The sequence below is a fragment of the Dipodomys merriami genome, unplaced genomic scaffold (genome assembly GCF_024711535.1).
Source record: "Dipodomys merriami isolate MVZ:Mamm:240054 unplaced genomic scaffold, mDipMer1.0.p SCAF_69, whole genome shotgun sequence".
Classification (NCBI taxonomy): Eukaryota; Metazoa; Chordata; class Mammalia; order Rodentia; family Heteromyidae; genus Dipodomys; species Dipodomys merriami.
The window spans coordinates 5,227,063-5,253,345 of NW_027206279.1; the positions used below are offsets into that span (position 1 = coordinate 5,227,063).

The 26,283-nt window shown below is 52.7% G+C and overlaps 1 protein-coding gene across 3 annotated transcripts; it reads left to right on the top strand.

The window, feature by feature from the left end:
- The first annotated feature begins 86 nt into the window (after positions 1-86).
- Positions 87-25,616, top strand: Tyro3 (TYRO3 protein tyrosine kinase). 3 transcript variants are annotated; one of them, XM_070005850.1, is made up of 19 exons: positions 87-191; positions 7,459-7,642; positions 7,830-7,930; positions 8,703-8,873; positions 11,068-11,154; positions 11,920-12,035; positions 14,115-14,292; positions 14,889-15,034; positions 15,546-15,690; positions 16,854-16,983; positions 17,065-17,165; positions 17,541-17,636; positions 18,123-18,203; positions 18,738-18,830; positions 19,334-19,455; positions 19,862-19,971; positions 20,148-20,307; positions 20,497-20,633; positions 24,138-25,616. In XM_070005850.1, the coding sequence occupies exons 2-19, from the start codon at positions 7,470-7,472 to the stop codon at positions 24,526-24,528; spliced, it is 2,538 nt and encodes an 845-aa protein (XP_069861951.1). In that variant the 5' UTR covers positions 87-191; positions 7,459-7,469; the 3' UTR covers positions 24,529-25,616. The 3 variants fall into 3 exon arrangements, with proteins under 3 accessions (XP_069861951.1, XP_069861952.1, XP_069861950.1); XM_070005851.1 differs by lacking the exon at positions 87-191 and adding an exon at positions 5,276-5,297; XM_070005849.1 differs by lacking the exon at positions 87-191 and adding an exon at positions 5,810-5,917.
- Positions 25,617-26,283: the final 667 nt, after the last annotated feature.

The window sequence follows — 26,283 nt, forward strand, 5'->3', positions numbered from 1 at the left end:
GCCCTTCCACACGTACGACACCCGCGGCGGGCGCGAGAGCCACCTCAGAAGCCCCTCGGCGCTCCCCGCGGCCTCTACCCAGGCCCCCCGCGCCCACCCTAGTGCGACCGCCCAGTGGCGTTTATGAACCAGCCAGGAGGTATCCAGGTACTGGGCCCAAAGAAAGCACTTCCAGAGACCCTGCAGGAATGGTGAGAAGAAAGCAGCCGCATTGTCAGCTAGGGTCTCCCTTCCCAAGCCTCTTGCCTTAGTTCATGCCAGGGCCTCACACCTTGGAAGTCCACCCCCCCCCCGCCCCTTCCATGTTCCCCCAAGTCCACAAGGTCTTTCTCTTCCTTTATTCCTTTATAGCCAAAGCAGAGCCAACTCTAAAACCTTTGCCCACCAAGTCTGCTCACTGAACACGGAATCCCTAGTAATCTAAACCAATCCCCATCCATCACTTGTGTGACATGATTACCTCGTCACACCACAGGTCCGGATCAGCAAGGTGTGGTGACAGTCCTGTAATCCCAGATGTCTCAAAAATAAAAATCTGGGCTCACGTCTGTAATCCTAGCTACTCTAGAAGCAATCCTAGCTACTCTAGAAGCTGAGATCGGAGGGCTGCAGTTTGAAGTCAGCCCAGGAAGGAAATTCCATGAGACTTTTTTTTTTTTTTAAAGCCAGTCCTGGGGCTTGAACTCAGAATCTGGCCTCTGTTCCTGAGCCTCTCTGTGCTCAAGGCTAGCATTCTACCACTTGAGCTATAAGCCACTTTTGGCTTTTTCTGAGTGATTTATTGGATATAAGAGTCTCACTTTCCTGCCTGAGCTGGCTTTGAGCTGCAATCTTCAGATCTCAGCCTTCTGAGTATCTAGGATTACAGGCATGAGCCACTGGCGCAACTCCATGAGACTCTTATCTCTAGTTAACCACAAAAAAGCTGGAAATGAAGTTATAGGTCAAGTGGTAGAGTGCTAGCCTTGAGCAAAAAAAGCTCAGAGACAGTGCCCAGACCCTGAGTCCAAGCCCCAAGACCAGCACATGTGTATGCACACAGACACACACACAAATCTAGGATCTGGATGCTAGATGTGCTCTCTGCTAGTGGGAAGTCTTTCATTTTAGGCCCTTGAGAGATGACAGCAAATGTATATGTTTGTACTATTGTATATAATATGCATCTCTATATATTTTTCCATGTGTAACCATCTGTATGTTATATAAATGGGTTTATTGTTTTAGCTTGAGGTCTCTATGTTATGTATGCTGGTCATAAATTCCTGGGTTCAAAAGAACTCACACTTCAACATTCCAAGTAGTTAAGACTACAAACATGTCCCACTAGTCCTGGCTTGGGTGAGGTGTTTCTGTTTTGTTTTGTTTTGATATTTGTGGTTTGGGGGGCTTGAACTTCTGCCTGAGTTCCTGAACTCTTTTTTTTTTTTTTTGTCGTTCGTGGGGCTTGAACTCTGGGCTTGAGCGCTGTCCCTTAGCTCTTCAGCTCAAGACTAGCGCTCTACCACTTGAACTACAGCGCCACTTCAGGTTTTCTGGTGGTTTATTGGAGATAAGAGTCTCACAGACTTTCCTGGCCCGGGCTGGCTTTGAACCTGGATCCTCAGATCTCAGCCTCCTGAGTAGTTAGGATTACAGGCGTGAGCCACCGGCACCCGGCTGAACTCTTTTTCTTTTTGTCAGTTATGGGGCTTGAACTCTGGGCCTGGGCACTGTCCCTCAACTCTTCAGCTCAAGGCAAGCACTCTACCACTTGAGCCACAGCACCGCTTCAGGTTTTCTAGTGGTTTATTGGAGATAAGAGTCTCACAGACTTTCCTGGCCTGGGATGGCTTTGAACTGTGTTCCTCAGATCTCGGCCTCCTGAGTAGCTAGGATGACACCAGTGCTTGGCTTCTCCAGATGAAATTTTGAAGAGAACAATTTTTCTTTCCTATATTTGAGCCTGTCTTCCTGAAACCCCCCAACCCTACTGTTTCCTTCCTACTCCTAAATTTGCTTTTCGGGAGAAATGTGCTCATTTGAGAGTGCCCCTGTGGCTGTAAGTCAAAGTAGGTGCATACCTTCCTGGGGGTAAGGCAGGTCATCATCTTTGCCTTAATGTTTGACAGGTTTCACGTCAGTTCCCACCACCCTGGGAACTGTAGCTACAGGCAAATTTTCTGCAAGCCCCAAAGGCAGATATTCTCTGTGGCCTGCCACATTCCTTTAGTAAGACCTGCCACCTCTTACCTCATAAGCTAGTAGTTAGGAAAGAATGAGTCTTTGACCTAGGGTCAGTGAGAACTGCCATGGTTTATAACTCTCCTTTATTTTCTCATTCAGGTAGGGAGGAGAAACCTTGAATCTGAAAAAGCAGCCACTTCCTAGGACCACTGAAAGTTGGTATCTGTGAGATCTGCTACTGTGGGCAATGTTTTTGTTTGTGCTGGTGCCAGGGCTTCAACTCAGGACCTTGAGCATTCAGCTTTTTCCATTTCTGGCTGGCCTCTATTACTTGAGCCATGCCTCCAGTGCCTCTTTTTTTGTTTCTGGAGTCAGTGTCAAAGGCTTTTCTGTCGCTGCCAGCATCAAACCGTGATCTTCAGATCTTAGTCTCCTGAGTAGCTAAGATTATAGACATGAGCCACCTGTTCCCAGGCTCAGTAACTTCATTTCCAGGCTTACTTTTGTCTTCTCTGGATCCTTGCCTCTGTGAGCAGTTCTGGGCCATAAAAGGCAGAGGGCCACACTCAACACTGATGGTTCATGCTTGTAATCCTAGGTATTTTGAAGGCTAAGAGAAGAAGGATCACAGTTTAAAGCCATCCAAGGCAAAAAGGTTCAATATCTATCACTGCAAATAAATAGCAGAGAGTAACAAGAGCCTAAAAAGTAGGAAGAAGCCAGAGGGCTGGGAAGGTGGCTCAGTGGTAGAGTGCTTGTCTTGCATGTATGAGGCCCTGGGTTTGATTCCTCAGCACCACATAAGCAGAAAAAGCTGGAAGTGGCGCTGTGGCTCAAGTGGTAGAGCGTTAGCCTTGAGCTGAAAAACTGAGGGACAGCACCCAGGCCCAGAGTTCAGGCCCCACAACCGAAAAAAAAAAAAAAAAAAAAGTAGGAAGAAGCCGTAGCCTTAACTAGATCTGTCCATAAAAGGGCCCCTGGCCCTCCCTCTCACTCAGCCACCTTCTATCCCTGCACCCAGTCCCTTGTCTCCTCCCCTGGGATAGCTAGCTAGCTAGCTCTGGTTCTGTTCTGAGGACAGGAACTCCGGGGGACAGTTGCTTCAGCGTTAGGTCAAATACATTTCCTGTTGATTTGATTAGTTAGCTTCAAAGCAATGCATTTATGAAAGGAAGGAGCTTTTGCAGTCATGCATTTGCTCAGGCAGCCAACCTCAGGCAGTCACACACAGACACACACATACTTTCTCCCAATCCACCCACAAAGTGTCAGTCATATTTAGAATTTGCACAAATGCACACCCTCATACATCACAATGCACACCCTCTCAGCCACCCACACATCTCTTCCGAAAAAATCACACCTGCTCACCTACTCCCAGAAACACATTCCCATACTGTGCCCTCAGATTGAGAGAGAGAAAGGTGGGGAAGATAGGCAGGACAAGTGGGTTGTAAGAGCTCAGCAACAAAGCACCCTCTATAGGAGTGGAAAAGCCAGAGGTCTAGAACCCCACAGGTTTCTCTCCTATTCCTGTTAGGTTAGTAGAAATAGGAAGAGTTGGGTAAGATTTCTAGCTAGGAGGAGGGGAAACAGGATGTCATTTGGGGCTTCTCTACCCCAGCTGCTTGGGCTGATGGTGATGTGTCTCAGGTGTTGGGATGGACAGGGAAGTCTGTAAAGGCCAGAGGTGGAGAATGCAGAGGCATCTGTGGCATTTGACTGATGGCAAAGGATGGCCCTTGGGCTGGGATTCCTTCAGCTCAGCAAGTGATGAGGGAGGGAATGAAGGAAGTCAAGTGGAAGCTGAGTTTGGGCTCTGGGCTCAATAGCCTCCAGGAGACGTCTTTCCAGTGTCCACTGGAATCACAAATCCCCCCTTCACAGGAAATTTGAAGTCCCTTCCAGAGAACAGAGCCGACTAGTCATGGGGTGGGGGGTGGCAGGGCTGTGCTGGTACTGGGGCTTGAACTCAGGGTCTGGGAGCTGTCGTTTAGCTTTTGTGATTAATGCTGATACTCCACTACTTTAGCCATAGCTATGCTTCCAGCTTTGGTGGTTAGAGATCAGAGTTTCACAGCACTGACTTTGCTGCCCAGGGTGGCTTCAAATGGCATCTTCAGATCTCAGCCTCCTGATTACAGGTGTGAGCCACTGGTGACCGGCTGCAAGGTAGCCATCTTGACAGGTGGCCAAGTGCTAAACCTGAGGGTCCTTCTAGCTTAAGCCTTAGACTGTTTGTTGTCTGACAACTCAAACTCAGGAGCTGTGGTTCCTGGAAAGGAACAAGTCCTTTCCTTCTTCAAAGAGTCCTGAAACTGACTCATGGTGCCCTGTAAGCTAAACATGACCTCAGGCCCCAGGCCCTGGTGTGCAACCCTGGACCTCTCTGCCTGTGCTGCAGACTTGTGCTGCCGCCTGGGGGCGCCCCCAGCCGGATCCGATCGCCGCCAGCACTGCTGTTATCATTAGGATAATTAATAAACAAGCGCTGACGGGGCCAAGTGGAAGAGGAGGCAGGCTGCTGCTTGCTCAGGGAGGGAGAATCCCTGGAAAGATCCAGTAGGGCGACCTCAGCGGGAGTCTGCGCACCCAGGACCTCTGCCGAGGGCCTTCTGTGGTGCGCTCCGGGGGACAGGGGGTGCCGGCGGAGGCGGGACCAGGACCCCGAAACTTGGTGGGCGTGGTTTGGTACCAGCTCTGCCTAACTGGATTTCTGCCTGTAGGCTCGGGCCACCCCCAGTGAGCGCTAGTGTGGCCAAGACTGAGGCAGTCTTCATTCATTCATTCACTCATTCATTCATTCATTCATTCAACAGGGATCGGTTCGTTTGTTTATGGCGTGCCCACTGTGTGCTGGGCGATCTTCGAGTAATAGCTGGTGTTTGATTGGATAACAACAAAGCAACTTTCACACCACGTCCTGGAGGAAGGAAGGGGGCGGGGGTGGGGGGAGCAGAGAAAGCAGTTGGGAGGGTGGCAGCCCCCAAACCCGGGGTGCCTGGTCCTTGGCCCCGGCACGGGCCGCCCGGGGAGCTGGGTGGGGACCACCTCGCGACTGCCGAGCGGGGCTGGAAACACTCGAGCGGGAACGCGCCTGGGAAGATGAGCGAGGACAGCGGTGGCGTGGGGTAGGACGCCCGGAGACCCACGAGGCCGGGCTTCAAGATTTGGGGAGAGGAGGGGCGTGGCCGGGGTGCCCATCCGGGGCCAGGGCCGGGGGGCCGGCGGCGGGGCCGGCGCGCGCGGGCCGGGCGGCGGGGCGCGAGCCTCCCAGGCCCCGCGGGGGGGGCGGCGCGGGCCCGGGGCGGGCCGGGAGGAGGCGGCGGCTCGGGGAGAACATGAATCAGCGGCGGCGGCGGCGGCGGCGGCGGCGACGGCGGCGACGGCAGTGGAAGGAGCGCGGTGGCCCAGCGGCGGCCCCGAGGACCCCGCGCTGCTGACGCGGCCGGCCGCCCCTCGCCGCGGACGCGGGTCCCCGCGGGCCCGGGCCGGCGCCGCCCCCCGCCCCGGGCCGGCCCCTGCCCCTCCCCGGCCGGCCCCTCCGCTCCCGCCCCTCCTCCTCGGCCCTCCTCCCGGCGCTCGCTCGCGGGCCGGGCCCGGCATGGTGCGGCGTCGCCGCCGATGGCGCTGAGGCGGAGCATGGGGCGGCCGGGGCTCCCGCCACCGCCGCCGCCGCCGCCGCCGCCGCTGCTGCTGCTACTGCTAGCGGGTCTGGCCTCGCTGCTGCTCCCGGAGTCCGCGGCCGCAGGTACCGGCCGGCCCGGGTGTGGGGGGGGGGCGCTGCGGAGGGGCGCGGCCGGGGTCGGAGCCCGGGGACCGCGGCCGGGTGAGACCCGGGCCTGGGCGGGCCGGAGATCGGGGCCGGGGGACCCGGGCCGGAAGGCCGGGCTCGGGGGCGCCGCGGGTGTCGGCGGCCGGATCTCCAGCCGGAGCCCCCGCCCCCAACTTTCTCGCGCCCGGAGCTCTTGTGGAGGGGCGGCCGGGAGAGGGAGCGGGGCGCGCGGAGAGGGGGCTGCGCCGGGGGCGTCGGGACTGGATTTTCCCGCCTTGGTCTCCCTAGTTGTTTGTTCCCTCCTCCTCCTCGGTCCTGTGGACCCGGTCTGCCCTGCCGCACTCGGGAGGGTCCCGCGGTGAAACCACACGGTCTGGGCACCAAGGGGCTCCCTCGAGCCTTCTGCTCGCGGGGGTGCCCGGCCAGGTCCAGACCCCCCGGCCCGGGATGAGGTCGCTGGTCTTGGCGGGGCTTCTCCGCGCCCACTGAGGCACCGCGGGCGGCAGGAGCGCTTCGTGCCGCACCTCGGTCCCCAAGTTTACACCGTGCACGTCTGGGAGCGCTGGTGCATCTGGAGTGTGAGGCTGTCCCTCCCTCCTGCGACTCGTCCTGAGGGAGCGAAGGGAGTAGGGTGCAGACTCAGGGCAGGGCAGCAAGCCCCCCCCCCCCAACAGGCATCTTGTCTTGACAGTGTTTCTCGCCATGTCAGTCTTGGGGATGGGCAGGGAAAGGGTGTAGCCGAAAGGTGTGTATCTGATGCTCAGAATGTCTCCGGAATTGGCCTAGAGACACACAGCAAAGGGCAGGAAGAACCCCGACTTGATTTCATCTGTGCCGATAGTTCGCCTGCCCATCTGCATAAACACACGTCAGGAGGCCAGAGCAGAGGTTAAGGTTCCAGGGGCTTAGGGATCTTGGGCTCCTGCTGAGGACCCCACCCCTCCTTTCTGCCTCCCACCTTCCTAGCACCCACCCCTGCACACATTCAGGTATTAATAGAGCAAGCGGCTGTCAGGAAGGCTGCCATGTGTTTGATCTGACGTGGTTTTGTAGCCATATGTTCTCCACTTGAGGGGAGCACCCCCTCCCTCCCTTCCTCAGCCTTCCTCATTTTGCAGGATGGGGTGCAGGCAGCAATTCAGGGGCTGGGCTGACACCTTGGGTGGAGAGCTGGCAGCCTGTTGAACTGGTTGGGTGTTGCACTGATTTCGCAGGGCAGTGCTTACACTGGAGGCCACAGCTCCCCACTGCTTTAGCTGTCACTGCGGTAATTTTGGTAGCTGGGCACTAGGCAGCTATGGGGAAGTGGTCCTTAGCACTAAGGGAAGCATGGCAGTGACAGAAATGACACCTGGAGAGTTTGTCATACCCCTGGCCCCAGCCCAGGTTCAGGCTGTCCTGCCTCTGCTTCCTTGTTGGCAGAGAATGAGCCCCAAGTCACAGAAGCTACGTTCTGAGAGATACCTTAGGCAGGGTCCCTCTCAAACAGGCTGACACACTCTCCTTCCTCCCCTCAGGCCTGAAGCTCATGGGCGCCCCAGTGAAGATGACAGTGTCTCAGGGACAGCCAGTGAAGCTCAACTGCAGCGTAGAGGGGCTGGAGGAGCCTGACATCCACTGGATGAAGGACGGGGCTGTGGTCCACAATGGGAACCAGGTGTACATCTCAGTCAGCGAGCAGCACTGGATTGGCTTCCTCAGGTGCAGGGCTGTGGAGAAAGGTGTGGGAGGCCAGCCTGGGGCTTTTGCTGTATCCAGATGTGTGTAGTTTTAAAATTTGGCCACCTGTGGAATCTTCCAGAAGTAGGGCAGAATGAACCCACCAATTCTACCTAGCAGATCTTCCCCTGTTGACCCTGGCAAACAAGCCTGGTGTCTGTTTCCACAGCCTGAAGTCAGTAGAGCGTTCTGATGCGGGCCGGTACTGGTGCCAAGTGGAGGATGGGGGAGAAACCGAGATCTCCCAGCCAGTGTGGCTCACGGTAGAAGGTGAGGAGGCACAGCCATGTGGGCGTGTTGGCCTGGGGCAGGTGTTGTCTTCCAGTGACCAGACCTCTGAAGAAGAGTGAGGAACTCAGTGGAAGCGGGGCTGCCCGAGGCCCACCCAGACATCAGAAACCCCCACCTACTAGATTGTGGCTCTCCAAGAACCAAAAGGGCCCACAACCTACAGAGTGCCCCCACTTTCAGTGGTCCGAGCAGCTAGCTTCAAGCACTTATCTGGGTCTGGACTCTGTCCTAATCAAGTGGCCCAACCAGCAGGGGGAGGGGTGAGGAAAGGTGGGGGAAGGGAGAAAGGCTCTGCAGCTGCAGGAGCTCAGAGCTGCTCAGCCCTAGAAAACAAAGTGACTAAGAAAGTAACAAAGGCCCTGAACAAGAGCTGAGGTCTGCCAGCAGAACTCTGGAAAGTGCCCACCCACTCCTCCCGCTGCTAGCCCCTCCTCCAACTCTCCCCTCACCCCAGCCTCCTGCTTTACTCTGAGAAAGGCTGTCAGAGCAGGTCTGGGAGGGGAGTGTGGGAGCCTGCAGAATCTACCTCATGTAAGGGGGCAGCAGAAAAGCTATGCCTAAGGAAGTTGATGAATAGAAACACCCCTGTCCCCAAGTATGACACCTGTTTTGCAGTTTGCCGCACCGCACCGCTAAGGAGCCTGTGGGGGGCCTTCTGCATAGAGGACTTCACGTGGGAAGCACGCTTGTCATCTGGGCAGTAGGATGCTAAGAGGTGGCAAGCCTTACTCCCACTCCTTTCTCTTCCCAGGTGTGCCATTTTTCACTGTGGAGCCAAAAGATCTGGCAGTTCCACCTAATGCCCCTTTCCAACTGTCTTGTGAGGCCGTGGGTCCCCCTGAGCCTGTCACCATTATCTGGTGGAGAGGACACACAAAGGTTGGGGGACCTGCTCCCTCTCCCTCCGTTTTAAATGTAACAGGTGAGCAGCCCTTGGAGGGGGCTTTGAGCTGGGTTCTTGCTTATGGTGAGCCTGACAGAGTTAGGATCTGAGTTTGCTGTTGAGTCCAGAACAAACCCAGATTCCTGGATGTGTGAGCTGTACCATTGCTGAGCTCATTATTCAGGTGTGTTAGGCTGGCTGGGAGGGCTGATTACTGGCCATCCTGCTGCGATTGCTTAAGATGCTGCCCGTGCTGGTGCCTGCTGGTGCTGCCGGTGCCATGGGCCTCCTTGCCTCCTTCATAGTAGTCCAGACCATGCACAACTGGTCCTGGGAAAGGAATTGTGTGAGACCAGGGGCACCCATCCCCCTCCCCCTCCCTCCCAGGGGAAGTAGCTAGAAATCAGCCCACACAGAGCTAGGGAGGAGTGTCTGCCAGACAGGGAAAAGACAAGACTCTCAGGCTGCACAGAGAAAAATGGAGGGAGGGGGTAAAGGAGAGAGGCAGGGTGGCATAAAAATACAGGGGCCTCCTCTCCTTGAAACCCTCTCCAGAAACTCCAGATGTTTTCCCTAATAACTGTGTCTGTCCATACTTCCACAGTTAAACCCAAAGCAGCCACGCCTGCAAACCTTCCTGAGCCCTCAAATTCTTGGGCACTTTTTTTTTTGTTGTTGGTCTTGGGGCTTGAACTCTGGGCCTGAGTGCAGTCCCTCTTCAGCTCAAGGCAAGCGCTCTACCACTTGAGCTACAGCACCACTTCCGGTTTTCTGGTGGTTTATTGGAGATAGGAGTCTCACGGTCTTTCCTGCCTGGGCTGGCTTTGAACCGAGATCCTCAGATCTCAGCCTCCTGAGTAGCTAGGATTACAGGTGTGAGCCATCAGCGCCCAGCTTTTTGGGCACTTCTATCGCATGTTTTTAAGACTTGCCCATAGGGCTGGGAAGGTGGCTCAGTGGTAGAGCGCTTGCCTTGCATGCATGAGGCCCCTGGGTTCAATTCCTCAGCACCACAAAAGCAGAAAAAGCTGGAAGTGACGCTGTGGCTCAAGTGGTAGAGCACGAGCCTTGAGCTGGAGAGCTGAAGGACAGCACCTAGGTCCAGAGTTCAGGCCCCACGATCAAAAAAAAAGACTTGTCCATAGTCAGGCGCTGGTGGCTCACGCCTGTAATCCTAGCTACTCAGGAGGCTGAGATCTGAGGATCGCAGTTCAAAGCCAGCCCAGGCAGGAAACTCCGTGACTCTTATCTCTGAGAAAACAGAAGTGGTACTGTGGTTCAAATGGTAGAACATTAGCCTTGAGCTAAAGAGCTGAGGGACAGCCCCCAGCCCCAGGACCAACCAAAAAAAAGACTTGCCCATCTGTGAAAAAAAACAAAAACACAACTTAGTTTACTGTTTCTGGTTGAGGTTTGAACTGGACCAAAAAAAAAAAAAAAAAAAAAAGAGAGAGAGAGAATTAGAGCTTGGTCTCCTGTGTGGAAAAGTGAGAAGAAAGGGATTCTCATCCACCCAGTCTCCAGCAGTTTGGAGTTTGAGAAAAGGTAGACTGTAGGACCTGCTGGAGTAAGGGCAGTCCCTCTTCAGAGTGGAGCCTGGTTCAGCTGTTTCCCTCCAGATGTGCGTGGTTACGACCCTCGGGCAGCCTTCTCTATAATAAGCACTCAAGAAACTCCTACTGCACATACCACACTGCGCTGGGCACCACAGGGGACTGAGGGAACACAAAGGAGATAGAAGTCACCTTTCCAGCTCAGAAAACACTGAGAATAATTGGGGAAGAGGGGTTAGACATACATAAGGAGCTGAGAACTACTGTGAGTCAAAGAATCTGCAACTACAACAACAACTGGGCACAGAACAAACAACAAAGGCCTGGTATGCCTGATAAAGGAGTGGCCAGGAAAGGGAGGCAGCTCTGTGCCATCCGTGGGAGATGGCAGGAAGGTGGGAGGTGTCATATAACATTTCTCAAGGGCTTACTATGTGCAGTGCTCTTTACATCACTTACCTGATGCGCAAAATTCTCCCATTTGAGAGATGAGAAAACAGAGGCCTCAACCAAGCTCATTAGACTGCACAGTCCTTATTCCACTTCGCTGCACTCCTCTATCCTGCCCCTTCCGTTGGCTGGAGTATTTTTCAGGTCTGAACCTGAGTGCCCTCCCTCCCCAAGCCTACCCCAAATGGGATGTGTGCTTGAGGGACTGATTGAGGTTTTTCTGGCCCCAGGAGTGACCCAGAGCACCGAGTTTTCCTGCGAAGCCCACAACATAAAAGGGCTGGCCACTTCTCGCTCAGCCATTGTTCGCCTCCAAGGTAGGACCTCGGGGGTCAGGCAGGGGCACTCTCACCTCTTATTATCATTAGAACCGTTGTGGGGTGCAGCAGCTTTCCCCAGCCAGGCCTGGATCTCCGAGTGAGGGGTAGTTAGCCCATCTACCATTTCTAGTGGGAGCACCTGAGAGCCTGCTGTGGCTAAGAATAGAATCCTGACGTCACAGCAGATTTCCCATCACGAAGCAGCAGAGTGCGGGGCGGGGGGAGGAGAAGGAGCCAGCGGGAGATGGTCAAGGCTCCCGCTCAACCTTGTTTCCGCCACTTGAACGGGCAGGGGAAGCAACCTGGCAGATCACAGAGGAGACCCAAAGGGCTGGCGCACTGACGGAGGGGGGAAGGGAGGGGGGAAGCCAGCACGTGGAGAAGCTTGTCTGTGACTGCAGTGGCAGCTGCCTCTCTCCTTTTGTATCTCCCAAGGCCCCAGAGCCACCCCCACATGCCATCTTATCTTGTTCTTTGGCCAGGGCTCCTTATTCAGAGAGAGGTAGTCTCTCCACAACCTAGTCATTCTCCCAAGTATGAGCAGTTGTGCCCTACTGATTTCTGGCTTGTGCACCACTGTGTCACAGGCCCCCATCTCCCCATCCCCCGCCCAGAGGTCTGACTTCAGAGCCTGTGTGGTCCATCCTCTAGTCATCTTCTCTGGTCCACTTACCACTGGATGACACTAATAGGTGCACCTTGAAGCCAGGCCTTCTGCTCCCTCTTCCACATCCTTACTGACGCTGGGGTCTCTATCCACAGCACCACCTGCTGCTCCCTTCAACATCACAGTGACGAAGCTCTCCAGCAGCAATGCTAGTGTGGCCTGGATGCCAGGTGCTGATGGCCGGGCCCTGCTCCAATCCTGTACAGTGCAGGTAGGCTGGGATGAGCCCTGCAGGCTCTCTGGGACTTAACCACTTTATTCTGGCTGTCTGGCCTGGCACTTGGTAACTGTGGTATCACACTCACTAGCCCTGCCACACTCTTAGATATTGCTTCTTAGCAGGAAGACCCATGGCATGCTCTGGTAATGAAGACTGCAGACTGGCTCAAACCTGTACATTCTGCAGGCTGGAAAGCCAATCACTTGAACAGATGAGGGTGGGGAATACCAAAAGATTGTCCCTTCCTTCCTTCTTTCTTTCCTTTTCTTTTTTCTTTTGTTCTTTCCTTGCAGTGCTGGGGATTGAATCCAGGGCCTCACATGTCTTAGGCAAGAGCTTTACTAAGCTCTATAGACTGCCTCCCTAGAAGAGTTTTGCTGACATGGGTGAAAACTTTTGATTTATCTGATGCTCTGCAATCTTATACTCCTCCCACCAGCCATCCCAAAGAAAACAGGTGGACACAGGAGAACCTAAGACTTGGAGAGTTAAAAAAAAAAAAAGTGGGCATCTGCTCCCCAAACAAGGCAATCTTCATATTTTTTCAAGGGATTCAAGCTGAATATTTCCAAACTGTTCTTAGCAGTTCCTGCTTTGCTAAAGGCATGACTCAAGTTGTAGAGCAACTAAACTAATTAGTTCCTTTGGGTCATTCTACCAACTTTAGCTACAACACTGTTCCTGGGCAAAGCCTGCAGGGTCAAGAGGACAGGCCTATCCAGAGTGAGCATACTCTACATATCAGCATCTCTCACTCTGAGGGGTTGGGCCCTGGTATGACCAGGGCCTGTGTGAGCCTCTTCATTGCTGGGTCAGCTCCCAAGGGTGGACCACAGTGATATGTGTACATTTAAGACCAAATGGCAGCCTTGGATAGACAAACGAGACCAAGCCTGGGTATGCAGGCAGCATTGTCCATCCTTGGACACTTAAGGTTTAATAGAATGCAGACCCTTGCCTGGAAGACAGGTCTTCCATGGGCACCACCTGCTCTGACTTGACTCTAAGTATATGGAGATTTACAAATGTAAGCCTGACTTTCCAGATTTATTTATTTATTGTCAGTTGTGGGGCTTGATCCCTGGGTCTGGGCACTCTCCTAAACTCTTTAGCTCAAAGCTATCACTCTACCACTTGAGCCATAGTACTACTTCTGGTTTTCTGGTGGTTAATTAGAGATAAGAGTCTCACAGACTTTCCTGCCAGGGCTGGCTTTGAACTGTGATCCTCAGATCTCAGCCTCCAGAGTAGCTAGGATTATAGGTATGAGCCACCAGCGTCCGGTTCTAGATGTTTTTTGGTTTTTGTTTTTTTGCCAATTATGGGGCCTGAGCCTGGGCTCTGTCCCTCAGCTCTTCAGCCCAAGGCTAGTGCTCTACCACTTGAGCCACAGCGTCACTTCTGGCTTTTTCTGCTTATGTGGTGCTGAGGACTCGAACTCAGGGCCCCATGCAGGCAAGGCAAGCACTCTACCACTGAGCCCCCTTCCCAGATATCCCAGTATAGATACTTAGGATGGAGATGCAGTGGAGCCTAGCATAACAGTTTGCATGTGGAAGGCACAATCTTCAGTTGCTGAAAAAATAGGAAAGAATTAGATGACTGATGTTTAAATATGCAGCCCTCTAACCTTGATCAAGGATTGTACTCTGGCCCTGTGTCCCCAAAAATGTGTGGTGAGAAGCAGATGGTTCAAAGTGTCCTAAGCTTATCCTGAGATGCACTGAGAGACTTTGAGATGGCAGGTAAACAGTTACAACAAATGACAGGCACTCTGTGACAAGAACCAATTACAGAGGAACAAGCGGAGTTTTCTGGCATACTTCAGAATGGTTTTCCTCAAGAAAATGATAGTTACGTTGAAACATTTTTTTTTTCCTTTGCAGTACTGAGATATGAACTCAGTACTGGCTAGCCACACATTCTAGCACCTGACTCTTAAAGGACCAGTAGGGCTTTGCCAGGACAAGCCTAAGGAAGAGCTTCTGCAAAGCCATGGGGGTACAGGACCTGAGTGCAGGACCATGCTTGTGCCTCCTTTTACATCCTTGATTCTTTGCTCTTCTGAAGGTGACACAGGCCCCAGGAGACTGGGAAGTCCTGGCTGTTGTCGTCCCTGTGCCACCTTTTACCTGCCTGCTTCGGGACCTGGTGCCTGCCACCAACTACAGCCTCAGGGTGCGCTGTGCCAATGCCTTGGGACCGTCCCCCTATGCTGACTGGGTGCCCTTTCAGACAAAGGGTCTGGGTAAGAAGGTTGGGCAGGATGGGAGAAGAGAGAGGTGGGCTTGGCTGGAGTTGTGCATGCAGTTGATTGAGAGTGGCTAAGAGGGAAAGGTAGGCTTCGTTCAGCCTGGGGTGAATGATCTACTGAGCTGAGTGGACATGTACTGAGCATCTGTGCACGCTTTACATGCCGGATTGTATGTAGTTCTTGTGGGTGGAACAGATAAGCAAACTGGAGAAGATTGGCTAATGTGATGAGAATTGCTCTGGGTGGTCAAGAACAGCTTCCTAAAGAGGTGCAAGTGAGGTCTGAAGGAAAAAGAAGAATTCATGTAAACATCTAGGGGAAAAAATAGGGCATAAGTAAGATACTAAGGCAGGAACTTGCCTTGTTCTCTAGCTGTTGTCTGGATGCTGGCCTGGCTATGGGACTGTAACCTGGGACTCCCTGGGGCTGTCACCACCCTCCTGGGTGGGATCCCTGTGATCCGAGAGCAAACCTTCCCCTATCCTTCGTTCTCAGAGCTGCTCAGTGTTTAGCTGTTGTCCAGAGATCAGTGTGGGGTAGTGCAACAGAAGGACTGAGAGGTCTTAGCAACTTTGTCTCTTTGGGTACAGCCCCAGCCAGTGCTCCCCAGAACCTCCATGCCATTCGCACAGACTCAGGCCTCATCCTGGAGTGGGAAGAAGTTATCCCTGAGGGTCCTTTTGAAGCCCCCCTGGGACCTTATCAGCTGTCCTGGGTTCAAGACAATGGAACCCAGGTAAGTACTCCTCCACTTTCTCTCCTAGAGAGTTAGCCCAGGGCTGGAGGACTTGAAGAGTTTTAGAATGTCTGTCTCTGGGGGTCCTGGGCCTCCCACCACGCTCTGGGAATGCACTCCTTCTTGCCCCTAGGCAAGCAAGCTCCTCTCCTTACTGAGTCTTGTAGGGATCGTGTATTGGGAATTGCTTGGGGGTCACTTTGCATGTGCTGTAGGAACATATTCTCCTCCCCTCTGCAGCTGAGGGAGGCCACAGATAAGGCTTTGTCCTCAGCCCAATCCCTTCCCATCCCCCACGGGTGCTGAGCCTTGTTTGTGTTCTGGATTGGCCTCAGCCCCACAGCCCAGAGCAGGAATGCGATGACTCCCTGAAGGTTGTGTTCCCACAGCCCCTACACTCACAGCTCCCCAGACTCCCGTGTTCCTGGCTAGGCCTTTCTGTGTCCTCCCAGCGCCAGCCGGAGGCCTTGTCCTCTGGCTCAGCCTGGGGTGGGGTGTTTCCTTGCTGCAGGGTGAGCTGACTGTGGAGGGGACCATGGCCAATCTCACAGATTGGGATCCCCAGAAGGACCTGATTGTTCGTGTGTGCGTCTCCAATGAAGTTGGCTGTGGGCCCTGGAGTCAGCCATTAATAGTGTCATCTCACGATCATGCAGGTGAGGCAGGTCGGGGCCTGGGCCAAGGGATCAGAGCCTTCAAAGCCTCCTGGGGGAGAGGGAGGAGGCTGGTGGTGCTTGATCTCTTAGTAGGCCCCAAACTTAAAGTCAGCCAGTTGAGACCAGGGTTGATGTTTATATTTCATTTCCCTCTTCTCACCCCAGACCTGGCACAGAAGCCCCTGGTCTTACTATAGGTCATGGCCACCAGGGCCTGTAACAGTCAGTATAGGAACTTTTGAATCTTCCTTGGCAGCCTCTTTCAATGGGATGCTTATTAACTTAGGAAGTCTTTTGGTCAGGCCAAGTGGCCATCGTGGGACAGATATTTTTCTTTCTTTTTTTTTTTTTTTTTTTGGTCGGTCATGGGGCTTGAAAACTAGGCCTGGGCGCTGTCCTTGAGCTCTTCAGCTCTACTGCTTGAGCCAAAGCTCCACTTCCGCCCTTTCTGTGTATGTGGTGCTGAGGAATCGAACCCAGGGCCTCATGCATGCATACTGCTGAGCCACCTTCGCCCCATAGTTTTCTTATTTGGGTGGTAATGGGGTCTGAACTCAGGACCTTGCGCTTGCCTTGCAGGTGTTCTGTCACATGAGCTACATCTCCAGCTCTTTTTGCTTTCGTTATTTTTTTCAGACAGCATTTCACATTTTTGTCCAGGCTTTCCTGGATTATGATCCTCCTACCTATTCCTCCTACATTGTTGGAATGACAGGCATGTGCTACCATTCTAAACTTTTAATTAAGATGTAGGCTCACTAACTTTTTGCCTGGGCTGGCTTTGAACATTTTTTTCATATTTTTTGTTTGTTTATTTATTTGTTGTTTTTGTCGGTCACGGGGCCTGAACTCTGGGCCTGGGTGCTGCCCCTCAGCTTTTCAGCTCAAGGTCAGTACTCTACCACTTGAGCCACAGCTCCACTTCCAGCTTTTTCTGCTTATGTGGTGCTGAAGAATTGAACCCAGGGCCTCATGCATGCAAGGCAAGCACTCTACCACGGAGCCACTTTCCCAACCCTGGCTTTGAACATTGATCTTCCCAATTACCACCAACTGAGTAGCTGGAATTGCAGATATGTGTCACTCCTAGCCCCTGATCCTGGGAAAGTTCTAAAGGGCCTCAGTGTCAGCCTAGTTCATGCCACTGCCCCTCCCTCCCACAGGGCAGCAGGGCCCTCCTCACAGCCGCACATCCTGGGTGCCTGTGGTGCTGGGTGTGCTCACGGCCCTGGTGACCGCTGCTGCACTGGCCCTCATCCTCCTTCGGAAGAGGCGGAAGGAGACTCGGTTTGGGTAAGGGAGTGGAGCCGTGGAGGGAGAGGCAAGTGCTGACAAAGACTTGGAACTGATCCCAAGTCCTGGGTTTCCCTTTAGGCAAGCCTTTGACAGTGTCATGGCCCGCGGGGAGCCAGCCGTTCACTTCCGAGCTGCCCGGTCTTTCAACCGAGAAAGGCCTGAACGAATTGAGGCCACACGTGAGTGGTGGGCGACTCATGAGAGGAAATCTGGGTTACTTCATTCCTCACCTGCAGCCTCTTACCAACTCTTTAATTTGGTCCATGTATGAATCATGATGAGTGTGAGGTTCAGAGTAGTGAAAATGCACACAGACCTGCCTCGGGGGGATGTACCACCTGCACTGGGTGCCAGCCAAGTTCCTCAGTAGCTCGAAGAGAGGCAGGCGGAGGTTTGACTCTTGGATCAAGGGGCAAGGTTGAGGGGTTGGAGACATGGTTCAGTTTGTAGAGCACTAGCCAATGAACAAAACTGTCAGGTACTGAGTTGGAGTTCCAGTCTTAGACCTAAAAAAAGAGGCCAGGCTGAATCCCGTTCTCACCTCTTCCCTGCAGTGGATAGCCTGGGCATCAGTGATGAACTGAAGGACAAGTTGGAAGATGTGCTCATCCCAGAGCAGCAGTTCACCCTAGGCCGGATGTTGGGCAAAGGTATGTTGACGGTATAGGGCTGGCATGAGTTTGACCTCGTAGTCTGGCTCTGGTTGTTCCTGTCATATTGAGGGCATGAGTTTGGATCAACTCCCATAAAGAAGATACAATTAATTATGTTGTAGGCTTATGGGGAGGTTTGGGGAATGCATGGTGGCTAAAGACAAAGACTGTTGGGGCTGGAAGGTGCTCAGTGGTAGCATGCTTGCCTTGCATGCATGAGGCCATGTGTTCAATTCCTTAGTACCACACAAGCAGAAAAATATAGGAGGTGGCGCTGTGACTCAAGTGGTAGAGCGCTAGCTTTGAGCTGAAGAGCTCAGGGACAGTGCCCAGGCCCAGAGTTCAAGCCCCATGACTGACAAAAAAAAAAAAAAAAAAAGATAAAGACTGTGGGGTAGTTATTGCCAGCATGATCTGCTTTGGCCTCCTCCAGTGGCCCCAGAGGCTGATGAGAGACCCCCTTCTCACTATCTCCATTTCTAGGAGAGTTTGGGTCTGTGCGGGAGGCCCAATTGAAGCAGGAAGATGGCTCCTTTGTGAAAGTGGCTGTAAAGATGCTGAAAGGTAAGTGGAGAATAGGAGAATAGGGGTTCTGGAGTGATCCTGGAGTAAGCTGTTTTCGTTTAAGATTTGCAAGGTGAGGTGAGCTAGTGGACACTAATACAGATGCTGTCTGTGCCACATGAATAATTCAGAAGCACAAACCCACACAAAGATTTGCTCCCCCGCATTGCTCTCTGCCGGCAGCAGTCACTGTCCTCTGAATTCTTTCTTGCAATGATAACAGTTTGGGTTGTTTGAGCTGCAAGTGGAGAATTTGTTGCATAGTACTATTCCGTGGCCAGTTCTGCTCATTGCTAAACTGTTTGTCTGCTCCCCTGTGAAGCTCAGAACTTGGGTGTGTGAGTGAGAGACATAGATAAGAAACAGAGAGATACTGAGTTTTGAACTTGAGTCTTGGAGCTTATGTTCTACCATTTGCGCCACACCCAGTCCAAAAGCTCAGGACTTTTGAAGGAAAAGACTTTGGACTTTGGAGTCTCTGTCAGAGCTGGGGACCATCTCATTTCACTCCCTTCCCCCACCCACTGCTTCCAGCTGACATCATTGCCTCCAGCGACATTGAAGAGTTCCTCAGGGAAGCAGCTTGCATGAAGGAGTTTGACCATCCACACGTGGCCAAGCTTGTTGGTGAGCCCACTGTGGGGGAGGTAGATATAGAAGAGGGCTAAAAATATGGTCCATCAACAAAAGAGGGCAGCCTGGAGGAGAGCAGTTGGCATTTACATGGTGAGGAAGCTGGTGGTCCAGTAGCAGGCAGGGTGTTGGCAAATGTCCTACCCTGCTCCGGGTAAGGAGCTGTGTTCCAAGACCTAGTTCAAAGGTCTGCACATGAAACCTGCTCATGTGGGCAGGCAAAGGGAAGGGAAGATGCTCTGGGATCTGAGAGCAGTAGCCAGGACCTTTCCTGGTAGTCCTCAGACCATAGCAGAACCCATAAGAAAAAATAGCACAAACTGGGATGTAGGAGGGACGTACCCAGCAGGTGGGGACAGATAGGTGGGGACCTGAGCTGTTTTTACGTGTCCAACTGATTTCCCTGTCCCTAGGGTGAGCCTCTGGAGCAGGGTAAAGGTCAGCTCCCTATCCCCCGTGGTCATCCTGCCCTTCAGTCTGATTCTCCTTGTCCCTAGGGGTAAGCCTCCGGAGCAGAGCTAAAGGTCGACTCCCTATCCCCATGGTCATCCTGCCCTTCATGAAGCATGGGGACTTGCACGCCTTCCTTCTTGCCTCTCGGATTGGGGAGAACCCTTTTGTAAGTGCCTGAGGTGGGAGTGGCCTGGGGTAAAGGGTCTGAGATCTTTTCCTAGAGAGGAACGAAGCCCTGGAGCGAGGGGCTTGATGGGTTGGGTGTGTGGAGTTGGTTGGGAGCGGGGAGCACTCCGAGTGGCTTCATTTATCGCTGCTTCCTTCTGAATGAAGCCCTGTGGGAATTTTACACCAGACTACAGCCTTCCTGGAAGAAGGACTTGTGGAGCTTCAGGCTACTATCTTGGCTCTTGGGCTCTTTCTCAGACTTGCCAAAACATCCTAGCCTCCATCCTCTCCTCCTTTCAATGATTTTGGGGACGATCTTTCGGCTTTCTTGCCAGGGAACCCCATTTATCCTACCCTAGCTGAGTGGGCAGGACCAACCTGATCTTGCCTTATCTGCCTACCAGAACCTGCCCCTTCAGACCCTGATCCGCTTCATGGTGGACATTGCCTGCGGCATGGAGTACCTGAGCTCCCGGAACTTCATCCATCGAGACCTGGCTGCTCGAAACTGCATGTAGGAATTCTGGAGGGCTCAGGCTGGTGGGCAGCTAGTGCCAGGATGATGGTTTGTTAGCTCCTGCATGAGGACAGCCTGCTGTGCATGGAGACAGCCTGGAGGCAAACACCCTGGCTTTAGTGAGGCTGTGAGCACAGGGGAGTGCTGACCTTGCCCTCCAATACCTTTCTCAGGCTTGCGGAGGACATGACAGTATGTGTGGCTGACTTTGGACTCTCTCGGAAAATCTACAGCGGGGACTACTACCGTCAGGGCTGTGCGTCCAAGTTGCCTGTCAAGTGGCTGGCGTTGGAGAGCCTGGCTGACAACCTGTACACTGTGCACAGTGATGTGGTGAGCAGCAGCACAGTGACACTTGGTGGTAATGCAGGCAGTGTGGACTCCAGTGTGGGTGGACCTGTGGGACCCCCAAGAGCTGGCCAGGTCTGTTCTCTGTCTAGTTGTAAGGCTCCCAAACCCCAGAGCTATGACCTGCTTAGCTCAGGAAACCTGATGACACCCTGTCCTTCAATTTTGTACCAGTGGGCCTTCGGAGTGACCATGTGGGAGATCATTACTCGTGGGCAGACGCCATATGCTGGCATCGAAAATGCTGAGATTTACAACTACCTCATTGGCGGGAACCGCCTGAAACAGCCTCCAGACTGCATGGAGGATGTGTGAGTACCCTGGGAAGGAGATGGAAATGGAAATGGGACCTGGAGTTTTGGCTTAATAGCTGTCACCACGGTCCCTGGGGCAGGTTATAACCGCAAGTGGGCCTTTCCGTATGTATGTATGCGCGTGTGCTTGCATACGCACGCACATCTGTATGTGCTAAGTCTTGAACTTGGGGTCTTACACTTTTTTTTTTTTTGTCTGTCATGGGGCTTGAACTCTGGACTTGGGCGCTGTCCCTCAGCTCTTCAGCTCATCAAGGCGAGTGCTCTACCACTTGAGCTACAGCGCCACTTCCGGTTTTCTTGTGGTTTATTGGAGATAGGAATCTTATGGTCTTTCCTGCCTGGGCTGGCTTTGAACCACAATCCTCAGATCTCAGCCTCCTGAGTAACTAGGATTACAGGTGTGAACCACCAGTGCCCAGCCAATATCAATAACTTTTTTTTTTTTCTGGCCGTGGGGCTTAAACTCTGGATTTGGGTGCTGTCCCTGCGCTCCTCAGCTCAAGGAGAGCGCTCTACTGCTTGAGCCACAGCACCACTTCCGGTCTTACACTCTTGTTTCACATTTTTACTCAAGGCTGGTATTCTACCACTTTAGCCACACTTCCACTTCCAGCTAATTGCTGGCTAATTGGAAGTAAGAGTCTCTCAGACTCCTCTGCTTGGGCTGGCTTTGAATCCCCATCCTCAGATCTCAGCCTCCTGAGAAGCTAGGTATAGGCATGAGCCACCAGTGCCCAGCTTGCTTACTTGTCTGCTTGCTTGCTTTTTTTTTCTTTTCTTTTCTTTTTTTTTTTTTTTGTCGGGCATGGGGCCTGAACTCTGGGCCTGAATGCTGTCCCTGAACTATTCAGCTCAAAGCCAGCACTCTACCACTTGAGCCCACAGCACCACTTCCAGGTTTTTCTGCTTATGTGGTGCTGAGGAATTGAACCCAGGGCCTCATGCATGCGAGGCAAGCACTCTACCACTGAGCCACCTTCCCAGCCCCCTTTTTTTTATTTGTAGAAATGTTTTTGTAGCTACAGAGAAAGATGACTCCCTCCCTATTTATATGCAATGTAACTTTATTTTCCCCAGTTTCTAGGGAAGAGCTGGGAAACCCAAGGGTAAGAAGGCACAGAGTTGACTGGCACTGACTCCTGCCTCCTCCCTGGGACCCAGCTAGTCTGAGAAAACCTTTTGGTCTGGTGGCATCCTCTTCAGATAGGATTACCTACAGCTGGGGAAAAACTGAGCTGCTTCACTTTGTCCTTGCTTGGCACAGAGCCACAATCCTCTCCTGGTCTTGGCCTTCTCTTGAGGGAGTAGAAGGTAGAGGGGACCCGAGATGCTGGGAAGAAAGAAGCTACCTCCTTGTTGCAAGTGCAAGGCCGTGGGAACAGGGCACGGCCTAACTATACTGTGAGCCATGTTAGTGCTTCTGCTAGCAGTTGGATACTTTAGATATTTCATGTAATCTTCCTCCAACCCTATCAGGAAAAGACTTATTTTCCCCCTCACCTCCTGCTTTGTACATGAGGAAATAGGATTAAAGAGGTTAAGTAACATAGCCAAGGTCACACAGATATTAAGTGAGTGAGCTGGTATTTGAACCTAGATCCCTGTTATTATTGTTTTTGTTTGTTTGTTTTGTTGTTGTTGTTTTTGCCAGTCCTGGGCTTGAATTCAGGACCTGGGCACTGTCCCTGAGCTATCTTTTTTGCTCAAGGCTGGCGCTCTACCACTTGAGGCACAGTGCCACTTCCAGCTTTTTTTGTTTATGTGATACTGAGGAATTGAACCCAGGGCTTCATAGCTAGGCAAGCACTCTACCACTGAGATACCTTACCAGTAACCACCCCCCCATCCCCCGTGGTTTAATTAGAGTATGTGCCCTCAACCATGAAACCAAGTACGATTGGTCTGTTATAGTCTTACTTCTTGACTCTGTCCAAGCCTCTGGGTTCCCAAAGAACTTTAGCTAGAATCCATAGGAAGGAATGCACAGTTATCCAGGGGATTTGTGTTCCCTTAGTTGCTGTAGGATTGTCAAGACCAGGAGAAGCAGAGGAAGGCTAATCCTTTCTGAGTTTTTTTTTTTTGGGGGGGGTCTGGTCATGGGGCCTGAACTCTGGGCCTCGATGCTGTCCCTCAGCTCTTCAGCTCAAGGTTAGCGCTCTACCACTTGAGCCACAGTGCCACTTCCACCTTTTTTCTTTTTGCTTATGTGGTGCTGTGGAATCGAACCCAGGGCCTCATGCATGCAAGGCAAATGCTCTACCACTGAGCCACCTTCCCAGCCGGAAGGCTAATCCTTTACAGTGGCATCCTTCTCTAGGGCACAGGATTGGAAATGCTGGGAGCAGGCTGTGGGTACTTCACCTGTACCTGAGGGGGAAATTCAAGTGCAGGAACCAGCTCTGTCCTCTTGGAAGCTCCTATCTCCCCAAAGCTTCAGCCTCCCTCAGCCTTCACCTGAAGCTACAGAAGCTATAGTGGGAGTAGAAACAAACCCTGGCTCAGCTCCCTCCCAGGCTGGAGTGACACCCACTCCAACACCTGTCAGTAAAGGGTGGGTGGACACTAGCTTCCCACCAGGCCACCTGATGGACAGGTGCCAGTGGCTCCTAGCAGAGCCTGGAGAATGTCTGGCCATGCACCCATGGCTTTGGATCAGTTCCCACAGTCCATTTGGGTCCGGCATGATTCTTCCTATTACAAGGGGCCCTGTCATTAGAGCTGGTACATGAGACACTGCTTGGGACTTTTGTCATGGGCATCGGCAAGAGCCAGGCACATGCTCTGATCACACCTGGTCTCAGACACTTTCCACTTAGATTTTGGAGAGTCTTTGGTTATTTGTTTTTCTCACCAGAGTCATTCCTTGGAACCAGTGAAAGGCTTCGCAGAGTCTGTGCGACTCCTAAAATAGTATGCACAAAAGTGTTCCTGTCAGGGAAACAGGGCTAGAAGCATGCAAAGGTATCTGTAGGCAGTGAGAGTTTAACAGTACCTGAGTGGGTGCTGCCTCATGTTGACTAGGGACAAAATGTGTACAAATGTTCAAATCTACCCCTAAAAAAGTAACCCTGAAGCCGGAAGCCGGTGGTTCACGCCTGTAATTCTACCTACTCAGGAGGCTGAGATCTGAGGATCCAGTTCAAACCCAGCCTGGGCAGGAAAGTCCGTGAGACTATCTGCAGGGAACCACCAGAAAACTGGAAGTGGTGCAGTGGCTCAAGTGGTAGAGTGCTTGCCTTGAGCTGAAGAGCTGCGAGCAGTGCCCAGGCCCAGAGTTCAAGCCCCAAGACTGACCCCTCCCTCCCCCCCCCCCCGCCCAAAAAAGTAACCCTGACTCTAAGTCTAGGTTTCCTTAAACATAGAAGACTTAAAAGGATGCCTGATCCGTAGTAAACCTCGTCCACTAGAACATTGTTTTCTCTTCAATCCCAGTGCCATATGATTATGAGGCCTCTGTGTTAGGACCAATACCACCCCTCCTCCTCCTTTCTACCCCAGGTATGATCTCATGTACCAGTGCTGGAACGCAGACCCAAAGCAGCGCCCGAGCTTCACCTGCCTGCGAATGGAGCTGGAGACCATCCTGGGCCACCTGTCTGTGCTGTCCACCAGCCAGGACCCTTTGTACATCAACATTGAGAGCGCAGAGCAGCTTGCTGAGGGAGGTAGCCTGGAGCTGCCCAGCCAGCCTAGCAGTGGGGCTGGAGATGGAGATGGCAGTAATGTGGGGGCAGTAGGAGGTACCCCCAGTGACTGTCGGTACATCTTCAGCCCCGGAGGTCCAACTGAGCCCACTGGGCAGGTGGAGCAGCAGCCAGAGAGTCCCATCAATGAGACCCAGAGGCTGCTGCTCCTACAGCAAGGGCTACTGCCCCACAGTAGCTGTTAGCCCGCAGACAGAGGGTACCTGGAGCTGTCAGCCTCTGGTTCTGCTGGCCGCTGTGCTGGCTGACCCCAGCCCAGGCAGCAAGGTATGGAGGCTCCTGTGGTAGCCCTCCCAGACCGCTGGCACCTGGACTGACCAAATCGCCCAATCCCAGTTCTTCCTGCAACCACTCTAGCCGACCTGACATCAGTTCAGGCCTTGGCTTGGAGGAAGTAGGCCAGACCTGGTTGCCTGAACCCAGGCATCTGGAAAGAGGGGTGCTGGTGGTGGTTATGTTTCCATGGTTACCATGGACATGAATTGCAGTGGGGGAGGGTAGGTCTAGCCCTGTGGGCGCCTACCTTCTCCCCCTCTCTCCACTGTTGCTTCAGTGCAAGATGCATTTAGCTCCTCTCGCCTGGGGAGCTCAGCAGTGCCCACCATGCTTGGGTTTAAATGCCAGATTTTCTCCTGAGTCACAGAGACGCCCTTGTACTATTCCCTTTTAGGTGAGATTCGGTAAAGGGTTAGTTGTCAGGTCCCAAGCCCTGCGGCAGGAGATGGTGGGACACTCAGGTCTGAATCCTTGTCACCTTCCTGATTCCCCATCCTGCGTAGGCTGGGTGAGGTGGTGAGGAGGGTGCTTCCCTGAGTCTGGTCACCCCTTTCAGCATGCAGGGGTACCACAGTCTGGCACAGACCATCTTGTAATGGCAGAGCACTAAGCCCAGCAAGAGGTAGGGGCTCTGACTGGCCGGCCCCAGAACAGATGAGGCGGGAGGAGTTCAGGAGCCCCCTCTCCACGCCCTCCCACAGCCTGTCAGCATGCTTCCAAACCCCCAGACACCCCGAGACTAACAAAGGGCGCTGTGGGAGCCCAGCAGGTCCATGATGACCCTTAGTCCTCCCTCCCCTCTCTAACTGGACACCATCTTCTGACCCTAGTCTCTAGAGTGCAAACAGGCTCGATAGTTGGTGTGAGAAAGGGGGAGTTCCTGCAGTGTTACCCCAGCCCTGGCCGGGGTGCCCGGAATGCCTGGATAGGCCCTTGCTGTTAGGAACACTTCCAAGTTGTTTCAAAACAGAAATAAAATTGAAGACTAAAGAACCAAGGTTTTGTCTCTTAAATGTTTGTTTTTTTTTCTTCCAGATTACAAAAATGGAGCATATCTACATAGAGAAAAGTCTGGAAAGACATATGCCAAAATGTTAACAGCTGCTAACTTTATAAGATGTGACGAAGGGAACTTTTTACTCCCACTTTTCTAAGTTTTCAACATTAAGCACAAAGTGCTTTTGTAATTAGATAAAACCTAATGAGGGCTGGGAATGTAATGTGGCTTAGTGCTAGAGTGCTCGCCTAACATGCATGAAGCCCTGGGTTTGAGTCCTCAGGACCACAGTCACAGAAAAAGATGGAAGTAGCGCTGTGGCTCTCAAGTGGTAGAGTGCTAGCCTTGAGTAAAAGAAGCTCAGGGACAGTGCCCAGGCCCTGAGTTCAAGCCCCAGGACTGGGGAAAAACAGCAACAACAAGAGCAAAACACCTAACGATCACCCAGTATTAAAGATAGTCTTTCTAGATAGTTAGGGGAAAAAAAAAAGATTAAAAATGTCAAGTACCTTTTATTCTGCAACCCCTCCCTTCATCCCCCAGTGATAACCACTGTAGACCTTTTGAAAATGCAAGCATTTTGATCAAGTTCTTTAATGGGACAGAAGCTCTGTGCTATCTCCTATCCTTTATCCCACTTTTCTCCCAGCCTTGACGTAGAGCCTGT